Genomic DNA, 19984 nt, shown 5'->3' on the forward strand with positions numbered 1-19984 from the left:
CAGGCTAGCTCAACACCACCTCCTTGAAGGATTCCCCCTCCCTTTGCCCACAGGGTCTTAAAGTCTGATTTTACGTCCTCGGGAGATGTTGCTGGACAGAGAGGAACAGGCAGTTTTGAGACCCAGGCCTGCAGACTCGCACAGCATGTCAGAGCCCCTCTGCCCCTCCTTTCCCAGGACTCCTCCCTACCCGGCCCTCCCTCACCCTACTCCCGCCTGCATCCTTGTGTCTACTTGCCCCAGTCTCCCACACCCACCTCCACTGGTCCACAGGCATGGAGGACTCCCCAGGGTGCTCAAACTCCAGTCCCTGCTCCCCACAATCCCCTGCCCGCCACAGAGCCTGCTCCCTGTAGGGTTCTGAGTCCACCCTTACCTGGTGGTCTCCACAACATCCTTCCTCAGTTGCTGCAGGTATTCTCGGCGCCTGCTGGGCAAGTCAAGGTCCCGGCTGGGGAGCTCTCTGCTGGGCAGGAGGCTGAGTTGTTTCTCGGGGCTCAGGCTTCGTGTCCGGCGGAAGTTCTGAAGTCGCTCAGCCCGCTCTCTCCTGAGGGTCTCAATGGTTGTTTTTTGCCTGAGACAAAATGCGATTGACTCATTGAAGTTGGCCCCGAAAGCCCTTCACCTCAAGTTCTACCTCTGACCCCTGGAAGACCCCAGAGATGAACAAGGGCAGAGGGAAGAACAAGCTGTTAGTCCGCTCAGGTTCTTTCCTCTCAGCCCACCCCTCGCCCTCCCAACTCCAGGCTGGCAGCCCTTACCGAGCACAGACCTCCTCCCAGGTGGACAGCACAGGTTCAACGGGAGCAAGCGCCTCCCCTGTCCCACTCTGTAGCACCTGCAGCAGCGCATCTGCCTCCCCGAAGCCATGGTGCAGTTTTGCTTCCGTGAGCTCCATGCTCAATGAGAGGTTCTGGGCCCCAACTTGCAGGGGGATCTGCTCCCTCTGGGACCACTCAGGATTCTGGCTCTGTCCCTGCTCTCCAGAGCTGACATCACAGCTGGCCCCCAGCTCTTCAGTCACACCCACACCCCCAGGAGAGCCACCTTGAACCCCACACCAGTTACTAAATTTATTATGCACAGGGAGGTCCCTCAGACTGTGATGCTGGGGCTCGGGGGCCACGCACATCTGGGAACTGGGGCACAGCAGCCCCTCGGGTTGGCAGGCCTGAGGTGGGCTCAAGGCAGAACCCCGGAGCCGTGCAGTGTCAGTCAGCTCAGAGACAGGGCAGAGGCTGAGGTGTCGGAGGCCTCCCCACGAAGAGGAAACGTCCGGAGTAGGTTGTGGCTCCACTGGAGACACGGAACTCTCACCCCCATTTTCTGTCCTGCTCTGCCATCGACTTGGCCCCCTACTGCTCAGTGGGCCATGCTCTGGGGAAACGACCTCCTCAGGCACCGAGCTGTCAGCAAGCCTCTGGCTCCTGCGCGGCGGCGGTGGGGGTAGCAGTCTGCTTGGTACCGCGATGGCGGTGCTGGGCTGAAGCTGCTGAGGCGGCTGCCCTACAAAACCAACCTGGAGTTGTGAGCTCTCTTGTGGGCTGCGTGGGGAGCAGAACTCAACGAAGGGCCTCCCATCACTTCTTTCTGAGGGACCTTCTCCACCCAGAGTCTTAGCTCTCTGGGAACCATCTGACTTGTCAATGGTTTGGGAATAATTGTCCATTAGAGGCTCTAGGGTGCCAGGAGGAGGATCCTGGCTGGAGTTGAACTGCTGGTGATGGTCAAGAAGGTGAGCTGAGGGGGCTGAGGGAGTCAAAGAGCCTGGGGGGAGACCCAACTCCGGGGTGCTGGCACTAAGAGTGAGGATTGGGGAGGAGGCCCTGTCCACCAGCAAGGCACTTGTGGGGCCCAGCTTCTTCTGCACCCCAGGCTCCCCGATGGACTGTGAAGCATGGGGGAAGAGCCCTGGGGAGCGAGAGGTGGCGAGGCTGGAGCTGCTGACAGCCGTGCAACAGGATTCCTCTGGCTGGGAAATGGGGGGCAGGAAAGAGTCAGGAACTGGTGGAATCACAGAAGGAAGATCCTGCCCAAGGGGGCCTTTTTGAAACCTTAAGTGGGCTGAGAGTGTCGGAGGGCTCTGGGACCTGCAGTGAGTGCTTCCTTCCTGAAGATCTGGGGGCTGTGCCATTTTCCATGCTGTTTCCTCTGCCTCTCTCTTCAGAGATGCGCCTGGGACATCTCCCTTTTCTTGAGACATGGTTGAGACATCTGAGCTCAGCACTTTAAGGATCACATTGTCTTCCTGAGGTTTGGCCTCTGAGGCCTGGTGGCACGGAGGTGAGGCCAGGTCGGTCTGGCTGCCCTCATCCACAGTGGTTTGAGTATAGCCGTCCATCGTAAGGGCCTGTGGGGCCTCATGAAGGGTGTCCCTTTTGGTGTCCTGCTCCTTTTTGGCCACACCGGGCTGGGAGAGACTCCCAAGCAGCTCCGAGGTACTGTGCAGGAGCTGTGAGAGGTGGAGAGAGAGGCTGTGCATGCTGGCCCACGAGGCCAGATCAGGGGCTGATGTTGCACTGGCTTGAAGCTGAGCAGAGATGTCAGTGCAGCTCCAATGGAGCCTGCAACCCAGGGTCTGTGTGCCCTGCTCAGATGTGTTCGTCCTCACCTGTCCGGCAAGGCAGTCTGTCTCTGACAGGTACGGTGGCATAACCTCATCCACCAGACCTACAGCACTTCCTTCAGCCAAGCGGGACTCGCCCCTCAGACAGCCTGCTCCCCCAGGGGGGCGGGGTCTCTTCTCAGGACCCAAAGTGGGGGCTGCTCCTTCAGAGCCGGTCAGGACGTGGGGGCCCCCTAAGACAAATGAGGAACTCCATACGTTTGAAGCTTGGGCATTCTCCATGCTGCTGCAGGTGCCTGTCAGGTCCCAAGCACCGGCACAGGTGCCGTGGTGGGAGTGGAGGGGGGATTTCTGGTCTTCTAGGCCATTGCGCATGTTGGAGCACAGGGCCACATTTGACGGTATCAGCCCCTGGGGTTCCTGGCTACAGGAGACATCGACTGCATTGCCAAACACATATTGCTTCCAGCCGACACATGCAGGCCCCTCTGGACGCCAGGGCGGGATGCAGGGATTGATATCCCTGGAGTCAAAGTGCAACATTCTTTTGTCCACCTGAGAGAACCAATTCTTTGGCCTGACCTGGACACCCAGTTGCTCTGGCTTTCCCTGCTGCGCCTGATCCAAAGCACCAGCCACCCAGCTGGTCACGAGAGCAGGGGCTGGCATGCATGAGCGAGTAGAAGACATCGGGTAAGGAGGGGTGGCAGGTTTTAGGGGCTTGCGATCTGCAGTGCCATCATCCAAGTTAGATGAGGCTTTCTCATGGCAGTCCTCAGCCTTCAGAGATGTTCTTAGCCCTGACTTTCCTGAGGAAAAGCCCCTGAGGTGTGGGTTCCACAATCTGTTAGGCCTCTGCATATCCTTGTCTGCAGGGGAAGTAGGCATCGCACTCAAGTTCAGCTCTTGAAGAGATCGAGAAGAGCTGACCACAGAGAACTGTGGTCTAGGGGAGGACTTGGAGTGTTCAGGGCCAGAGCAGATTGCGATCACAGGACGTGAGCCCCAGTGGTTGGGCTGGCCAGGCCTCTGGGCAACAGGCTGTGGTGCTTCACTTGGCCCCAAGGGCACAGCAGCTGGGTCTTCAAAGCCCAATGAGAAAGGCTTGGCCACAGCCACTTCCTTGTTCCCAGCATTTATAATCTGACAGCCATCCAAGCCACCTTCCTTGAAAGGTGGGGTATTCCTGCACTGGGCAGGCTCTTCACCATCACCTGAATCCTGGTCTCTCTGCTGCTCTTCCTCCTCCCAAGGATTGTCACCCTGGGGACTGCAAGTATGTTTTAACCTTGCTACAAATTTGGCTTGGGGATCCAAGCAATTGTGATCACTGGACTCTGTGGCAAGTTGTGGGTTTTCTGAAAGGCATGTGATGGTATTTTCAAAACATCCATGCTGTGACTCTACCACTGACCCACTCTCAGCAGACCTTTCACTTAAATTCAGGGTGTGTGGTCCTCGCGTTGTTGCAGGTGGTACTGCCTTTGTTTGAGACACGTGTGCATTCTGGCAACCTACAGAGCTGTCCTGACACTTCCTCAGTGGCTCCGAGTACATGCCTGCAGGGAAACGGGCAACCTCAAGTTCTGTGCTGGCTTTCTTCTCAATAACCTCTTTTTCAGGAACCCCTACTGACCTCGAGCTTCTTTCAGCAGCTGAGTGGCTGAGAAAACCTGTCTTCACGTCAGGGGCAGAATGGGAGTTGCAGCCTTGAGCTGGAAATAGGACAGCAGCCACAGAGGAGGGATCAAGAGTGCTGCTCTCGGTTGGCCTAAATTCCGTATTCATGTCTTGGGGCTCAAGACCATGTGCCAAGAGCATGTCAGGTTCCCTGGAAGAGCTCTCTCTTCTCTCATCCATTTCACAGGCCCTGAAAGCTGGGTGGACAGTATGTGGGGCGGTCTTGAAAGTCTCCTTCCCCAGGTCACCGTCTCCACAACATAGTAAAGTGGAGGAATGGGAGCAACGAGCATAAGTAGCAGCATGTTGAGGACTGCACGACTGGCAGCAAGGAATTCCGCTCTCCTCTTCCCCTCGAGATGGGCTGAGAGTCCGGCTGCCTTCAGTGCTCCCTGAGAAGACAAGGCAATCTAAAGTTTCCCTTCGGCATCTGCTCGGAGCTTCCTCCCTAACTCCCCCAGGATCTGGGCTAGGTCTTTGATCTGGAAATGAAGTTGGCCCCGGATGTTTGCTGCCAGCCCCGCAGGCTTCTGTCAGCCCAGACACGATACCTCTCTTCCACTTCACATGCTGCTGTGTGGGAGCTCCCAGTTCAACCCTCCTCATGGTTACAGGCAGAATAGGCCCTTGTTTGGCACTTGCCCTCCCTTCTTCTAAGCCAATGGAAGCCTCAAGGCTTTGGACGTGGTCTTGCTTAGCAGAGAGTCTTGCAGAATTCTGAGCATCACAGATCACAGACTGACTTTTAAGTTGAGCTGTTTCTTCTCCCTGTGCAGTCTCTAAGAAGTTACCTGAACCTCCCCCGTATGTGGTGTCTAGAGTTCTAGGTTCCCCGTGCTCTGGGCTGCTGTCCCTACTGCCAGGAGGCATGTCCTCTGCAGTCTCCCATGGAGCTGGCTGACTTCGCCCAGGCAGAATCACTCCAGGATCATCACAAGGGGCCTGAGGAGATAAGGCAGCCACTACTTCCTCTGATATTGCCTTCCTGTCCCCCTCCACAGCTGCTGAAGAAGGAAGACTGTCTGAGGCCAAAGGATCAGCAGAGGAAGATGTTCTGGTTGCTTCTTCCTCTTTCTCTATGATTTCAAAAGAACTAGAGTGACATGTGACCTGTTCACAAGCTCCCAGGAAATGTCTCAGTTCTCCAGTACAATGTCTTTTGCCCAAAGCAGAGGCAGCATGGGAGGGAGCTTGCATGGGATGCCGTGGCCCTCTGTCAATTTCAGCATTAGGTGGAGGGTGAAAGCTGTCTGCAGAGAGGGGTGTGGCCTGGACTTTCCTCTTATCAACTGACAGATGTGCTGGTTCAGCAGATAGAGAAGCCCCGCGAGACCCCTGTGCTTCACCCTCATTCCTGGTCCCGTCTGACACTGACTGGTCCATTTGTGTACGCTGAGGCCTACCAGCAGCCCTTGAAGAACATTCAAGTTCTAGTAAAGTTTCATAGTAAGGAAAGACTGTCCCCCCAGCCACAAGGTCATTAAGCTGCTTTCCCTGGGCCTTTGCCTGTCTGATCTCCTCCAAGATAGCCAGGCACATGGATGTATACACAGAGGGCTCCAACAGCCTGGGCTCTGGAGTAGGTACCCTCGGCAGGGAAACAGGTGCTAAGAAAGTATTGCTGCTAAGTCTGAGGGCCTCGGCCTCCTCCTCTGCCTTCTGCCTTGCCCCCGTACCCTGGTCATCATCTTCTAAGGAGAAGCTGACCCTCTTTTCAAGCTGGCTAGAGACCCTGCTCAGGGAACTGGCTCTTATTTTTTTTTGTACAGCTACCTCAGCTTCAGAAGCAAAACCTTCCCTGGTACTCAAGCCCATAGAGGCGATTCTGAGGTCCCCTCCTTGGTCTTGGGGGATGGTTCTTGCTGCCATCCTGGCCTCAGTGCTCTCTGGTGCACCAGACTGATGATGAGATCCCAGGGACGTGGATATCAGAGACTCACAGTGAGCAGCATGTGCCACAAAAGAACCTCCTCCAATGCTTCCCAGAGGGCTGTGGCTTCTGGTCTCTCCACTCTGGTCCTGAAGTTCAACTCCAGTTACCAACGGGCTATGATGAATTTTCAACAATGTGGGATCCAGCACAAGGTCAACTGAAGAGATGTCTATAGCATCAGACTCGTGAAGACAGCTTCTTGGCAGGCTTGGAGAATTCAAGGGCAAGGTATTACCCAGGTCTTGGGGAGGAGCTGTAGAGGGGTATGTCTGGCTCAATAATGGGCAGACAGTCTCCTGGCTAAAAAATGTGTCCATATAAAGCTGATTTGGACTAGGAAGTTTCTGAGTCAACGAAACTGTCTTATTTTCCTCCTCCTGTAGGCTCCCTCCCCCTTGCACAGCCACTTCAACTCTGCCTTGAGCTTTTGCCTCCTCTCTCATGGAACTACTGATGTGTTCAGCAGTTTGGCTTTCCTGAAAACCTTTCACAGTCTCCAATTCCTCAAGACTTCCTAAGCCCCAAGGCTGCCCTTTGAGGCTTGCTGACGCCTTTATCCACTCGCTATCATTCTCAGAAGACCTCTCTGGCCTGGGCTGCAATGGCAGCGCTCTAGCCAATGATTTCATTCTCCTTGGGTGAAGAGAAGTGTTGATGGACTCTGTGTGAGTTGTGCATGTCCCTAAAGAATCACACGTGTCCCTGGCAGATCTGTCTAACTCTGCTGAATGGGTGTGCTCTCTCACAGATCTACTCTCTTGTACACATTCCCTTGACATGAAGGGGCTTGGGGGGATTTTCTGGACCTGGGGATCATTCCCAGTGCTAATGTTAACCTCCATTTCTCTGGCTTCACCACCCCTAAAGACGACATCATCTGTCTGTTTTGGAGAAGATGGCTGATCCTTGAAAGACAAACAGTCTCCAGAGCTGGCTGGCCTAAGGACATGGTCAGCCTTCTCCTGATCCTTCTGGTCCTGGAACATAAACTCCCCATCGATTCCTGGTGTATGGGAAGCCTGAAGCTGTTTATCCTGCTTGGATTCAATTTCTAAGATGCCATTTTCCAGCTGCATGACACTCCTAATTAACCTAGCCATTTCATCAGTACCATTAACCCTTTTATTCTGTTTCTTTCCAGAAGGTTCTTCCTTGGGGTTAAACATTTCTTGTGACTTTCCAGGGCCCTTGCATTCATTGGGATTTCTTTCCTGAGAGCATGTAACTAACTGGAATGTTTCATATGTAGACTCTGTCCCTGGAAGCTTAAACTCTTCTGAGCTATCCTGGGGATGAGGAGCTTCTCCAAGCAGCCGAGTTTCATTCTTCCCTTCCCACATTGGACTCTCATCCTCAGCCACTATCACTGGGCTGCTTACTCTGTGACGTACTGATCTAGACTCCAAAGAAACAGCAGTTTCCCCTGGCACATCCTTCTGAAGGCCTAAACTGATGGTTTTACAGATGAAATCAGACCTGGCCCCAGAAAGGAACTGTCTCTTTACCTCATAGGCCTGGGTCGGCCTCAGAACTGCACTCTGACCCTGCTCTTCCTCCCCCCCAGCCTCAGATTCACAAATGAGGAAGAAAGGCTTCCCAGACCCCAAACTGTCTGAGGAAGTGGCCTCTTCTCCCTCAAGTGCTTCAACATCATGTTTTATATTCAAAATTCCCACTTGATTTTCAAATTCACACACTTTTGTGCTGGCAGAAGGGAGAAAAGGTCTGTTCTGAGCAACAAAAAAATAAACTGAATTATGGCTTTCTTCTTTCATATTTCCAGAGCATTTCCCTAATTCTCTGATAACTCCCTTGGTGTTTAGATCAACTGGCCTCTCTGCTGTGACCCACTGAGATGAGGCAATCTTGGAATTCTGGCTTTGTAACAGCACTGGCAAATTATTCTTCAAATAAGCATTTTGGAGGACTTGGTGGTGACCAAAGCCCCAGGCTTCCCTAGCAGGTGGGGAAGGCACCCTTGCTTCTCTGCAAGCCGGAATCTCTAAGGCAGTTTCTGTGAGGGCATCCCTGCTTTTGGTCACATAGAATGTTTCCAAGGCAGGTGGCTGCAGGGAAGATGGGAACGGATTCCAGGGAGCAGAGTGGAGGTACAGCTCTGGACCTGAGGGAAAGGCAAAGGAAACATTTGTGTGTCTTTCAACTACTTCCTTAACGCCCTCCTGGCAATCTGCCTTTTCTTCCTGTAGGGGACAGTGGCTGTTGGGACTTAATTGCCTTGGCTGGATTACACTATTTTTCCTGAGAGGAGCCTGGCCTTGGGGTGGATGGTCTACTCTGGTGGCTATGGTGACATTACTGTGACAAGTGCTCTTCTGGAAAAAATACTCATCAGAGGAAGTCATAAGTCCAGGTTTCTGGTTACCCTGAAAGCGCTCTTCCACATTGTTCTGTTTGACTTCACATGATTCTATCACAGAATTTGGTATTTTGTTCTCTTCTGAAAAGACCTGTGCCTTCATAGATCCAGAAGCCAGTGATTCTAAGTCTGCTGAGTAAGTTTCATTATAACTCACCTCATTCTCACTAGTGCTAAAGAAATCTGAAGTACCTTCTAACTTGGCACTCAAACTGTCCTGCTCTTTCTCTGCTCTCACACGCCTGATTTTGGATAGATAGATTGGAAAGTTATTAAAATCCAGACTGCTAGATACCCTAGGACCTGTTGGCAATATAGTATCTCCTCCTTTGCCAGAAGCTTGGGTCAGGAAACCAGAGTCCTCCTCAAGGCAGCGGAAAGCTGGCCTGCGCTCTTCTATGGCCTCCAAACCAGGATGAGAGAGTTCAAGAAGATACTTTCGTTGAAGGGCAGCCCAATCCCTTTCCTGGGTGCTGCCTACATGAGTGAATGAGGTGGCAGAGGCAGCTGGCACACCTGATACACTAGAATTCTGGGATACTTCAGAGCTGCCCTGCTGGGCTGTGTCAGGGATACCTCTGCCCTGAGAGGTGCCATCAGCTCCTGGTTGAAGACAACTTTGAGTTCCCCAGAGTGACAGCTTGGATGTACCAGAAGCAGAGGTTGTGTCCTCATCTCTTGCACTGCAGGGTAGCACAGTAATGCCTGGGGGCAGTTTGGAGCTATATGACAAGACTGTTTCTATGCCTGATGGCTTTAGTTCTTCAATATTTAGCCAGTATTCAGTCCTCTCATCACAGGACTGAAATTCCTGTGTATCAGGACTTGGACATAAAGAACCCACTATTCCTGGGGGGCTGCTGGGATTGATCTTAGAGTCGCAGGAAAACCAGGAATCCACGGACATCAATGGGCTGTCTCTTGAAAGCCCCATGTCTTGGGGAGGGTTGGCTCGTTCAGAGAAGCTCGCCTCCACCTCTGACTCAGACAGCTCATAATAGGGCTGGAACTGGGGGTCAAGGTGAAATGAGCTGCTCATTGGCAGGATGCCATCCAGCCTAGCTCCTGCCCTGTGGTTGATGGAATCAAGCCTGTGCGTTGCCTCCTGGTCCACTACAGGCAGACTGGAGTTCTGCAGGTGCCAAAAAGTCTCTGTGGGTATCTCACCGGCTGAACCAAGGAAAGGCTCTTCCTGCTGGTCTTCCCCCAGTTCCCCCCCAGCACCAATCAGGCTATCCAAGGAAAAGCTCCTGTGAGCTTGAGCAAGTAGGGCACTGTCTGAGGGCACAGTGAAGCCCCTCACAGAGGTTCTAGTTCTGATCCTGGGCTGGCCATGGTTGGTGGGATGACTGCCCCTTGGGCTATCTTTTGGACCTTGGTACTCCTTTTCAGCCAGTGAGTCCTCTGATATTTGGCTGTCGTCACTGTCAGAGTTCTCTGGCTCTGGGAGATTCCATTTCTTTTCCTGGGGGTCCTCTGGCTTCAGTGGCTCCTTCAGGGCTTTGGCACAGACACAGGAGAGAGAATCCTCTGAGTAATTGCTATCTGTGTCAGATAAATCATTGTCTTTTTCCCTTGCATGGAATACTACTGGGCTGGAATCTCTACATGGGGCCATGGTGTCTAGGTCCCCTGTATTGTGTTGTCTCTGCAAAGGACTGCCATGAGGCAAATGAGAGGACTTTTTGGCAACGTCTCTGACCCTAGCTGCCAATACCTTCTGATGCCTTTTTGATGCCTTGACTGGAGAAGGTGCTTTGTATTCTCCCCGAAAAGTCTTGGCTGCCTTTCCGTGCACAGATGCCTGCTTGGGTCCTTGAGGATATAGGGAACTGCAAGTGGCTCCTTTAGCAGCTTTGTGGGTCTCAAGGTTCCCTTCTTCTCGCCACCCAGCTTGTATATGGCCAGGGCCTGCTAGTCCCTTAGCCCTTCTGATCTGGGTGGTAGGGGTGAAGGTCTTTGGCTCATCCCTTGGCTTTAGCTTGCTAGCTGATTGGCTCAGAAATGCTAAGCTCTGGGACATTATCCAATGGGGCTGCTTACCCACTCTATCCATTTCCTGGATGCCAATAGACTCGGGGCTCACGGTGAGGCAAGTGTCTGGAGCTGAGGCTCCCCTACTGGCCAAGGCTCCTCTGGCTGTACAGGGCTTCCCTGGGCCTGAGGAGTCAAGGTCATTCTTGTGGAGATGCCCTGTCTTTGGTGGGTAAGAAGCAGCCCATGGCAAATATTCTTCTGATGGTGTTTTCTCTGATATTTGGTGAGTGGGGTCAGGCACAGGTGGTGACATGGTGGCGGGATCCAAATTCAGGAAAACACTGCGAAGACAAGGAAAGCCATCTCAGAAGAAGAAAGAGGTCCCCTACTTCCTGCTGACCAAAGAAATATAAATTTCCACTTAGTTTGCTCTGAAAGATATTAAAAACCAGGCCCATGTTACTGTCTCTTATAGACTGCAAAGCCAGAGAAAAGCTCTACAGGTACAATAGGTAACTGTGGACCATGGTCTTGGCTCTCTGAGAAGCCCCAGGTACATCCTGTTCCTCAATTTGTTTTTGTTTTGTTTTGAGACAGGGTCTCATTCTAGAGTGCAGTGGCATCATTATAGCTCACTGTAGCCTCAAACTCCTGGGCTCAAGCGATCCTCCTGCCTTAGTCTCCCTAGTAGCTAGGACTACAAGCATGTGCTACCACATTCGGCTAATTTTTCTACTTTTTGTAGAGATGGGGTCTCGCTCTTGCTCAGGCTGGTCTCAAACTCCTGACCTCAAGCAATCCTCCCCCCTCCTCAGGCCTCCCAAAGTGCTAGGATTATGGGGGTGAGCCACCACACCCAGCCCTCAATCTCTTTTAATATTATAAAACCATTGAACTGAATCTAATCATACCATTAGGGAAATTTTCCAGTTGATAGGCAATATGAAAATGGAGAAACAATTTAAATGATATGAGGAATCTATAAATAAGTCTATATAAAGCGGTACATTCTACAGAACTGATCCACTTTAACAATATTCATATTCAATAATATGAAGAAATAAAAATAAAACAAAAAGAAGAATGATTAAAAGAAACCTAAAAGACATACCAGTGTGCAAATCTTGGATCTTGATTTGAAAAAACAACTATAAATAGAGATTTTTTAAGGTAATTAGAGAATTTTTTTTTTTTTTTGGAGATAAGGTTGATCAGGCTAGAGTACAGTGGGCTCACTATGACCTCAAACTCCTGGGCTCAAGCAATCCTCTTGAGTAGCTGGAAATAACAGACATACACCACTACACCCAGCTGATTTTTTTTTTTTTTTTTTTTAAGAGACGGGGTCTTGTTGTGTTGTTCAGGCAGGGCTCAAACTCCTGACCTCAAGCAATCCTCCCACCTTGACCTCCCAAAGTACTAGGATTACAGGTATGCGCCACTGCACTCAGCCCAATTAGAGAAATTTGAATGTGGCCTAGGTTTTAGATTATATCAAGCAATCTTAATTTTCATAGTTGTGATAATGACATTTTGCTAATAAGGAAAATTCTTATTTTTTAAGAGGTGTAGACTTAAAAATGTAGAATTAAAATGACATGATGCCTAAGAGTTGCTTTAAAATATATGAGAAAGCAGGAAGATGGGGAAACCTAGCAAGTATAGTAAATCCTGATAATTGCTGAATATGGGTGATAAGTGTACTATTCTCTCACCCTTGCGCATACTTAAAATTTTTTCACAATAAAAAGTTTTTAAAAACCCCACCTAGTACTCTGAAGACCAGAGAGGTGAGCAAACAATGGCAACAGACATCAATTGTGAACCTCTTGCAGAGGCCCTGAGGATATAAAAAGGTCTAAGATATAGGCCTCTGGTCCAAGGAGTCTGGGAGATAACATATCCTGCCCCCTTTACTGCATGTAAGGAGTGATGGAGAAAAGGAATAAGGACGATCCTAATGTGAGCCTGGGAGTCAAAAGATGTACTCGCTCACCAGGTGGGAGGTGCGGCCAGGAAGCTGGCTTAAAGAGCAGGGCAAGGAGAGAGGGAGCACGAGGCAGTGTGGGAATGAAGAAGCCTGGTCTGAAGCAGGAGGAGACTGAGGGGGGAAATGCAGGACATACAAAGAATGTATATGGGTAGTCCAGGTCTAACAAGTAGATGAAAAATGAGGCTGAGAGCCTTGCTCAGAAGATAGCATCAAAGAAGCCAGAATCACTACACTGAGGATGAGGAATAGGGAGAAGCCTGAGTCTGCAAAGATACACAGAAGAGAAGTAGCCAGAGGAGGGGAAAGTGATGAGAGAGAGAGGAGCACACATGTCTCTCACTTCACAGATGGAGGAAACTGAGGCACTGCAGAGTAAAGAACATTGCCTGGGCAACAATGTTATACACTTTAGTCAAGTGCTTCCAGGTGACAACCACTGGCTGTACCTGTGTAGCTGGGGCGAACGCTGGCTGCAGAGCCTTCGGAGGCTTAAAGAACTGCAATTTGTCAATCTGCCTCTACATCGAGGCCCTGGAACCGTAGCATCAGGGCTGGGGACCCAGTATGGGGACTTCTGGGTGCTGTCATCCTGCAGCCAGCACAATGCCCTGAGCTGCTCCAGTCTCTTCTGGGCTTCCAGCAATCTCTGCTTCTTGATGATCCTCTCTAGCTGGAATGAGACATTTTTTCGCTGGACATTCCGTTCTGCGGCTCGAACAGCGTGTCTCCGCAGGAGCTGCAGTTGTAACACCCTCTTCTGGCTTTGGACAAGTGGAGATGGTTGAGTCTCAGGATCTGTCTGAAGCCAAACATCAGGTGCCACAGATGCCTCAACTTCTTTCTCTGCTACATGGCTGTCTTCTTGCTGCTGCTGCTGCTGCTGCAAGCTAGCCAGCCAGGTCTCTTCTCTGAGCAGCCACTGCTGATCTGGGAACCAAAAACAACCAGAGAGAAGGTCAGCACCTTTCTCCCTGCCTGTGGCTGCCTGGACTGACACGTCTGGCCATGGCTAGACCTATGTGGAGTGACAGAGCTGGCCAGGGCGATGTGAGCGGGCACAAGCTAGGGCAGGCGGCAGGGCATGGACAAATGTGTAAGTGGAGTGGGTAGGAGGCCCACCACTCTGAGGGACAATAAGGAAGTTAGCTTCCTTATTCTTGCTTCTAGCCCCCTTGTAAGAGCCTCTTGTCTCTGAAAGACGGGAGAGAACACCTAATATCAAAGGTTCCATCATATCACAAAGAAAACAAAGGAAAGAATACAGAAGGCTGGGGTAGCATGAAAAGGAAGAAATGAGAAGGTAAGGCAGACATTTTAAATTGTGGGCACCTACTTTCTTTAATCTGCTGGCTGATGCAAGCCTGGTCAAATTTCAGTTCCTTCTCAGCTCTAATCTGTTCTGCTAGGATTTGTTGCCTCAAATCATTCACATAGCACTGCTGCTGGTGAATCTGGGCCCTGTGGGACGTCTCTCCATCCCTTGGTGGCTGAGGGTCCTCGTCACATTGCTCTTCAAGCACTCTCCTGTCACAGAAGCATCCAGGGTTACCCAAGAGGAAATGTAAACCAAGCTCAGGACAAACTGGTAACAGTCTAAATCCCTCCAAGACAGCCCCTGAATTCAACAGAGTAGAGAAAGGCTTTGGACTTCTGGCAACTTAGGACAAACAGGTATGGTGTCATAGGCAGCTTGTGATGTCACAGTGTAGGAGGGGAGAGTTGTCATTAAACTGGCATATTCTTAGATTTGTGGGTTTAGCAGAAACACAAGTTCATTTTGGTTAAGGAAAATCACCAGGAAAGTTTTTGTTTTTGTTTTTTTAGGAAAGTTGTTTTTTAAAAGACACAAAATTATTTTTTGATTAAAACCAAGATGTTTTGTCCTTTAAAAAAGAATAAATATCTTCTGGAAATATCAAGTAGAGAAGCAGTTCCAGAAACACTATGGGAATGGAAATTCTCCCCTACATGTTCAGCGATTACTATTGCACCTCCATTCCCTGAAACAGAAATCCTCTGTAACCTGGTAGTAAGAGGTGGCCAACCCAGGGGAGAGAGAGAATTTACATGCACACTACACCTGTGTGTGCGGCAGGAGACCCAGAGGAGAGCTGGTCTCCTCTCAAGGGCTGTCCTCGGTGAACATGCCCTGGAATAGAATCAAGAGTTTTACACTCTGCCATATCTTTCAGAGATAATACTGAAGCATTTACTGGTGAAATGTCATGAATTTGTCTAGATCCAGTGGAGAGGAATAGGGGAAAGTGAGTGTGGATAAAAATGAAATAAGATTAACTAAGAGTTGATAATTTGTGCATTCAACATTCTCCATAATAAAAAGTTTACAAAGAATTCTAGATTCTAGTCATGCCTTACTCTGCCACCAGGTTCCTGTACGACTACGGATGAGTCAGAGGCGTCTTCTGAAAACTGATAGCTTCCAACTACTTGCTGACCTTTCCCTGGGGTCACGCGTGGTCTTCTATGCAAGTACCTCAAATGTTTTTTCTGCAGAGTATCTCCAGCCCTGTCATCCAGGTTTCTAAAGGAGCCAACTGCATGAGCACTCCAGGGTGGGCACAGGAGGGAAGTGGCTAGGAAGAGTCAGATTCTGCTAGAGGCTAACAAAAAAGCCAGAATCAGACCTGCCTCATCCAGCACTCAGCCCTCTACAATCCCAGAACATCATGACTCGAAGGCTTGAAGAGGCTCACTTAGTAGTTTGGTACTAGAACCAGATCTCAGGCAGTATGAGCAGTGTGCTATAAGGGATTCACTCATTTTAGGAGAGTTACTATTTTGTAGAGCAGAATGAAATCACAGAAAGTATCAAAGCAGAGGTCCAGGCTGGGTGCAATGGCACAGTAGCTCATGCCCGTAATCTCAGAGCTTTGGGAAGCCAAGGTGGGAGGATCACTTGAGTCCAGGAGTTCAAGACCAGCCTGGGCAACATAGCAAGACCCCACCTCTACTAAAAATAGAAAAATTAGCTAGGAGTCATGGTACGCGCCTGTAGTTCCAGCTACTTGGGAGGCTGAGGCAAGAGGATCCCTTGAACCCAGGAGTTTGAGGCTGCTGTGAGCTATGATGGTGCCACTGCCCACCAGCCTGAGTGACAGAGCAAGACCCTGTCTCCAAAAAAAAAAAAGAAAAAGTAAAAATAAAAAAAAAATGCAAAAATAAAGCAGATGTCCACAAACTAGAGCCTGTGGGTTAAATTTGGTCTGCTGCCTATTTTTATAAATAAGGTTTTATAAGAACGCAGCCAAACCCATTCATTTATGTATTGTCTAAGGCTGCTTCTGCATACTTGCTTTGCCACACTGGCAAAGTTGAGTAGTTGCAGCAAAGATCGTATGTCCCACAAAGACTAAAATACTGTCTGGCCCTTTACAGAAAAAGTTTGCCACCCCTGTCTTAGAAGAAGTTAAGATTTTAAAATGCAGCCTTAGGAGGACAGTGGAAGATGGATGGCTGGAGAGGGAAGGGTGGAGTAGATAGACTGGGGGGTGGGAGTGGGAGCTGACACAACCGCAGTCCCTTCCCTGGGAAGGAGGCTGTGAAGTGATTCAATCTGCAATGGGTCCGAGGACTAAGACAGGCCCAGGTACTTGTGCAGGTGTACTCAGCAGAAAACTGGTGCTGACTGCTGTGGCAAAAGGCCACATACACACAGCTGGAACATATATAAAGAGGAAATGTATCTCTAGCACAAGTGAGGCAGAAGGCTAGGGATAGAAACTGGAATAGAAAACCAGTTAATGCCAAAAATTGGAAAAAACAGTTAATGGGAAACATTTTGTACATCTATTTATATGTATCATGCCTGTATACTGCTCCAAATTTTGTCTGACCACAGAAATGGCTGAATTACAAACATGAGCCCACCAGAGGATCCTAAACAAACCCAGCTAAGACCCACAGACCACCAGATGCAATAGGCAGGGAGGGGATCTTTATTTTGAATTCCCTGAGATCACTTAGTTTCCTTCTCTGGCTGTCTCCCCAACCTTCAGATTTACAATTTGCTTCTCCCTGGAAGGGCATTTCCCTCTACCCTTCCCCTGGGAAAGCGGCAGCTATGATATAATTTCCTTCATAGCAGTGCTGGGACCTGCAAGGAGAGAGTGTCTGGGGTGATCACCCAAGATGCCACACAGTCACACAGAATGGCTCCCTCTGCTAAGCACATTAGTCAAATTCCCAGAAAGCAAGTGCAAAAGGAAATAGCAACCTTATGCTACACGTCTGGGTAGATTACAAAGAGCAAGTCTTCATTTACCTGCCAGCCAAGGGACCCCTGTCTCTATCAGAGGACTGCCGTTCATCTTCGGTGGCTCCAGCATCCCCCAGCTGCTGCCTGGTCACCTGCTGCCAGGACTCCACTGCGCCCTCCCTCTTCTTTTTGCAGCCCTCCTCCGCTGCCTCAGGGTCTGGCAGCTTCTGCAGCAGAATGCAGCAGCGCCTACTTACTAAAGCAACAGTGCAGCAGCAGCAGCAGCAACAGTGTCTCCCAGGCTCTAGGCACTTAAGGTTAAGCCCCTAAAATTCCAAATGGGAAAATGCCAAGAACATAGGCAATGGTATTCAAGGACAAATTCCTCTCTGGTCCAGATTACTGCTGCAAGGAACAAAGGAGAGCAGACTGGCAAATTCCCCCTGGCTCTGGAGTCAGCTCCAGCTTTGTAGGCCCCACAAATGTTCCTCAAGAGACAGAAATGAGGGAAAGACAGCCTAGGACAAGAGGTGGCTTTGGAGCCACGCCCATCCAAGAGCAGAGGGAGAGACTCTCATAGACACACAGCCACAAATCCAGACTGGGAGCCCAGTTGGCAACGTGCATTTTTCTCTGTTCTTATGGGTTCCTCTACCTGCTCATTTTGCCCAATCACAGGCTTGTGTACCATACCACACCATCTCCACCAAAGGCTGGCACACAGATGCTGGCTATGGTAGCTGGGCAGGGCCAGCCCAGCCTACAGGCTTCCTAGTACTGGGGCTGAACAGTGGAGGCAGTGGGTGGGAGAGGCCTTGATTCTGCAATCCTTCTCTGTCCTCACTGAAAGGGCACATTCTTGATGTTTCTGAAAGGTCATGGCAGTGTTCATGGGGCTAGAGAGACATACAAGACTATTAAAAGGCAAGAAGAGACCACAGTGTACTGTGGGGTAGATGGGTCAGCTGGGCTGAGAAGAGAGGACAGGAAAGAGAAAGGGAGGCAGCCTTCCTGGGCAGCTCCTTCGCAGAGCCTCCCAGCAGTGGGGGCTTGGAGTGTGTCAGCACTGCACACAGACACTTGCTCTTTCAATCCTTGTCACAAGATCCCTGGGAAGGAGATGGAGATGGTAATATCTTTCCTTTAGAGATGAGAAAACAGGCTCAGAGATTCAGTGACTTGCCTAAGGTCACACAGTTTTTTTTATTTTTGAGACAGGGTCTTGCTCTATCACCTGGGCTAGAATGCAATGGCGTCATCATAGCTCACAGCAACCTCAAACTCCTGGGCTTAAGCAATCCTCCTGCCTCAGCCTCCCGAGTAGCTAGGACTACAGGTGTGTGCCACCAAACTCAGCTAATTTTTCAATTTTTTGTAGGAATGTAGTCTTGCTCTTGTTCAGGCTGTCACACAGTTTTTATGTACTACAGCCAGGATGTGGACCAGTTTTGTCTAATTACAATATATCTCTTCCACATCCGTGGCTCTGTAAGTGGCAGTATTTTCTGTAAAACTCTGAACTGTGAGGGAAAAAAACATCTTCCAATGAGTCTTCCCAACACAAACCTTACCTAACACAGGACCTCCTGACTTCACTACAAAAAGGGAGGGCCACTCTGACAAAGCAAAAGTTCCAGCCTCAGTCCTGAGTCTGCCTTGGCCATGACACTCTCCACCCTATGTCACCTCTTCTGACTCACTCTTCACCGCACAGAGCTCTCGACACTAGGACCCTCCTCCATAAACTTCTGTTGTAGTGTCCTTCAACGCTTCACAGCCCTGCTGTGAGGACTTGCCCGCTGGTCGTGCTCCCCAAATCAGAGCACTTCTGCTCCTGTAACCAACACCAACTACCAAGTTCAGACCCAAGACTGTCTTCATCTGCCATCAGATGCTGCTGGCCTGATGAAAGAGAGCCAGATCCCTCTGAAGGAACCAAGGGACCACGGGCCATCGTAACTCTACCAAGAACCCTGTGCGGAAGGTGTGTGGCAGCTCCCGATGCCAGTGATGTCACAGATACCATGTGCTACAGGACTCCCTAAGGCAGAGGTTACGTGACTAATGGGAAGAGCACCCAGCCTGCAAGGCATCTAGCTCTGGGAAGGGGGTTCTATGAGGAAATGGATGAAGTATGACTATGAAGTGATAAAATAGTTACCATCAGTCACACATCAAACTCTGACTAAATGCCTTAGTCACAGAGCAGGTGCCATTGGTATGAAAGGGCAGAACCCCAAGATATTTTCATATTGTTCTGATAGTTCCTGTCTCTCTTATGTACCAGTCCCGATTCTTGGTTACGAAGGGAAAAAAGGATTCTCAGTCACACACTATCTTTTAAAAACTCAGAGGAAGTCTTAAGTTCTGGAAGCTAACTGACATACACTATGAGCTCACACTAGGCAGGCCAAAATTTGAAGAGAGAGATAGGGAGGTAAGTTCAGAATCAGTATCAAAGATATCTGCAAATACATCACAGTTAAATCTTGTTGCGACAAGAAAGTGGCCATAGGAATATCAAGTAATATACCTCTTTCAGTAATGAAGAAAGTTGAAATACCAGAGGAAATGAATGAGGGCCAAGACCACTTCCCTGCCAACTACAAACTCAGCCGCTAGTTCAGCATTTTCAAATCGCATTGATTCAAATCAGACCTCACTCAGATCTTGTCTGCTACACTAATCACCTCCCTGCTCCACGTTGTGATGGACTGAGAAGCAAACCCAGTGGTTCCACATCAGTATGAGCAGCTGTTTCTCACCTTTCCTTCCAAAGCAAAGGGTAGAGACCCAGACGGGAAGCAGTGACATCTCCATCCAAGTCCAGCCATTCCAAAGAGCCACTGCCACCGACAGCCTCTCCAACCTGGAACAAGAAAGAAAGCACAATGAGGCTGCTGTCATCAACCCCAGCCCAACAGAACCAGATAAGGCTCAGGCTTTTCCTCTAAAAAGGACAAACAGGGAGGCCAGCAACAACCTAGAAAACACAACTGTGCTAACCTGCCTTCGCCGCCGCAAGACAGCAGCCTCTGCTGGGTGGTTGAATCGGAACTTCTGTGCTTTCCCCAGAGTTATGACAGCACCTGTAGCACAGAGACAAATGAGAATTCAATAAACAGATCATGTTTTGAATACATACTACGTCCAGGACGCTGTTCCGTGAGACAGAGTCATGCTCTCGATAATTGATCATTTAGCTGAGTGATAAGGTATTAATAATATATCTCACAGCATGC

The 19984-nt window shown here is 50.0% G+C and overlaps 1 protein-coding gene across 1 annotated transcript in view; it reads right to left on the minus strand.

The window, feature by feature from the left end:
- STARD9 (StAR related lipid transfer domain containing 9) overlaps positions 1 to 19984 on the minus strand; it is a 115071-nt gene that overhangs the window by 16662 nt on the left and 78425 nt on the right. The window contains exons 19-25 of the mRNA XM_069484410.1: positions 19749 to 19831; positions 19508 to 19611; positions 13860 to 14050; positions 12973 to 13453; positions 7702 to 10874; positions 762 to 7638; positions 377 to 574 (exon numbers count right to left, since the gene is read on the minus strand). Of these exons, the coding sequence (XP_069340511.1) occupies positions 377 to 574; positions 762 to 7638; positions 7702 to 10874; positions 12973 to 13453; positions 13860 to 14050; positions 19508 to 19611; positions 19749 to 19831 (11107 nt within the window). The remainder of the gene's footprint in view (positions 1 to 376; positions 575 to 761; positions 7639 to 7701; positions 10875 to 12972; positions 13454 to 13859; positions 14051 to 19507; positions 19612 to 19748; positions 19832 to 19984) is intronic.

The sequence above is a fragment of the Eulemur rufifrons genome, chromosome 2 (genome assembly GCF_041146395.1).
Source record: "Eulemur rufifrons isolate Redbay chromosome 2, OSU_ERuf_1, whole genome shotgun sequence".
Taxonomy (NCBI): Eukaryota; Metazoa; Chordata; class Mammalia; order Primates; family Lemuridae; genus Eulemur; species Eulemur rufifrons.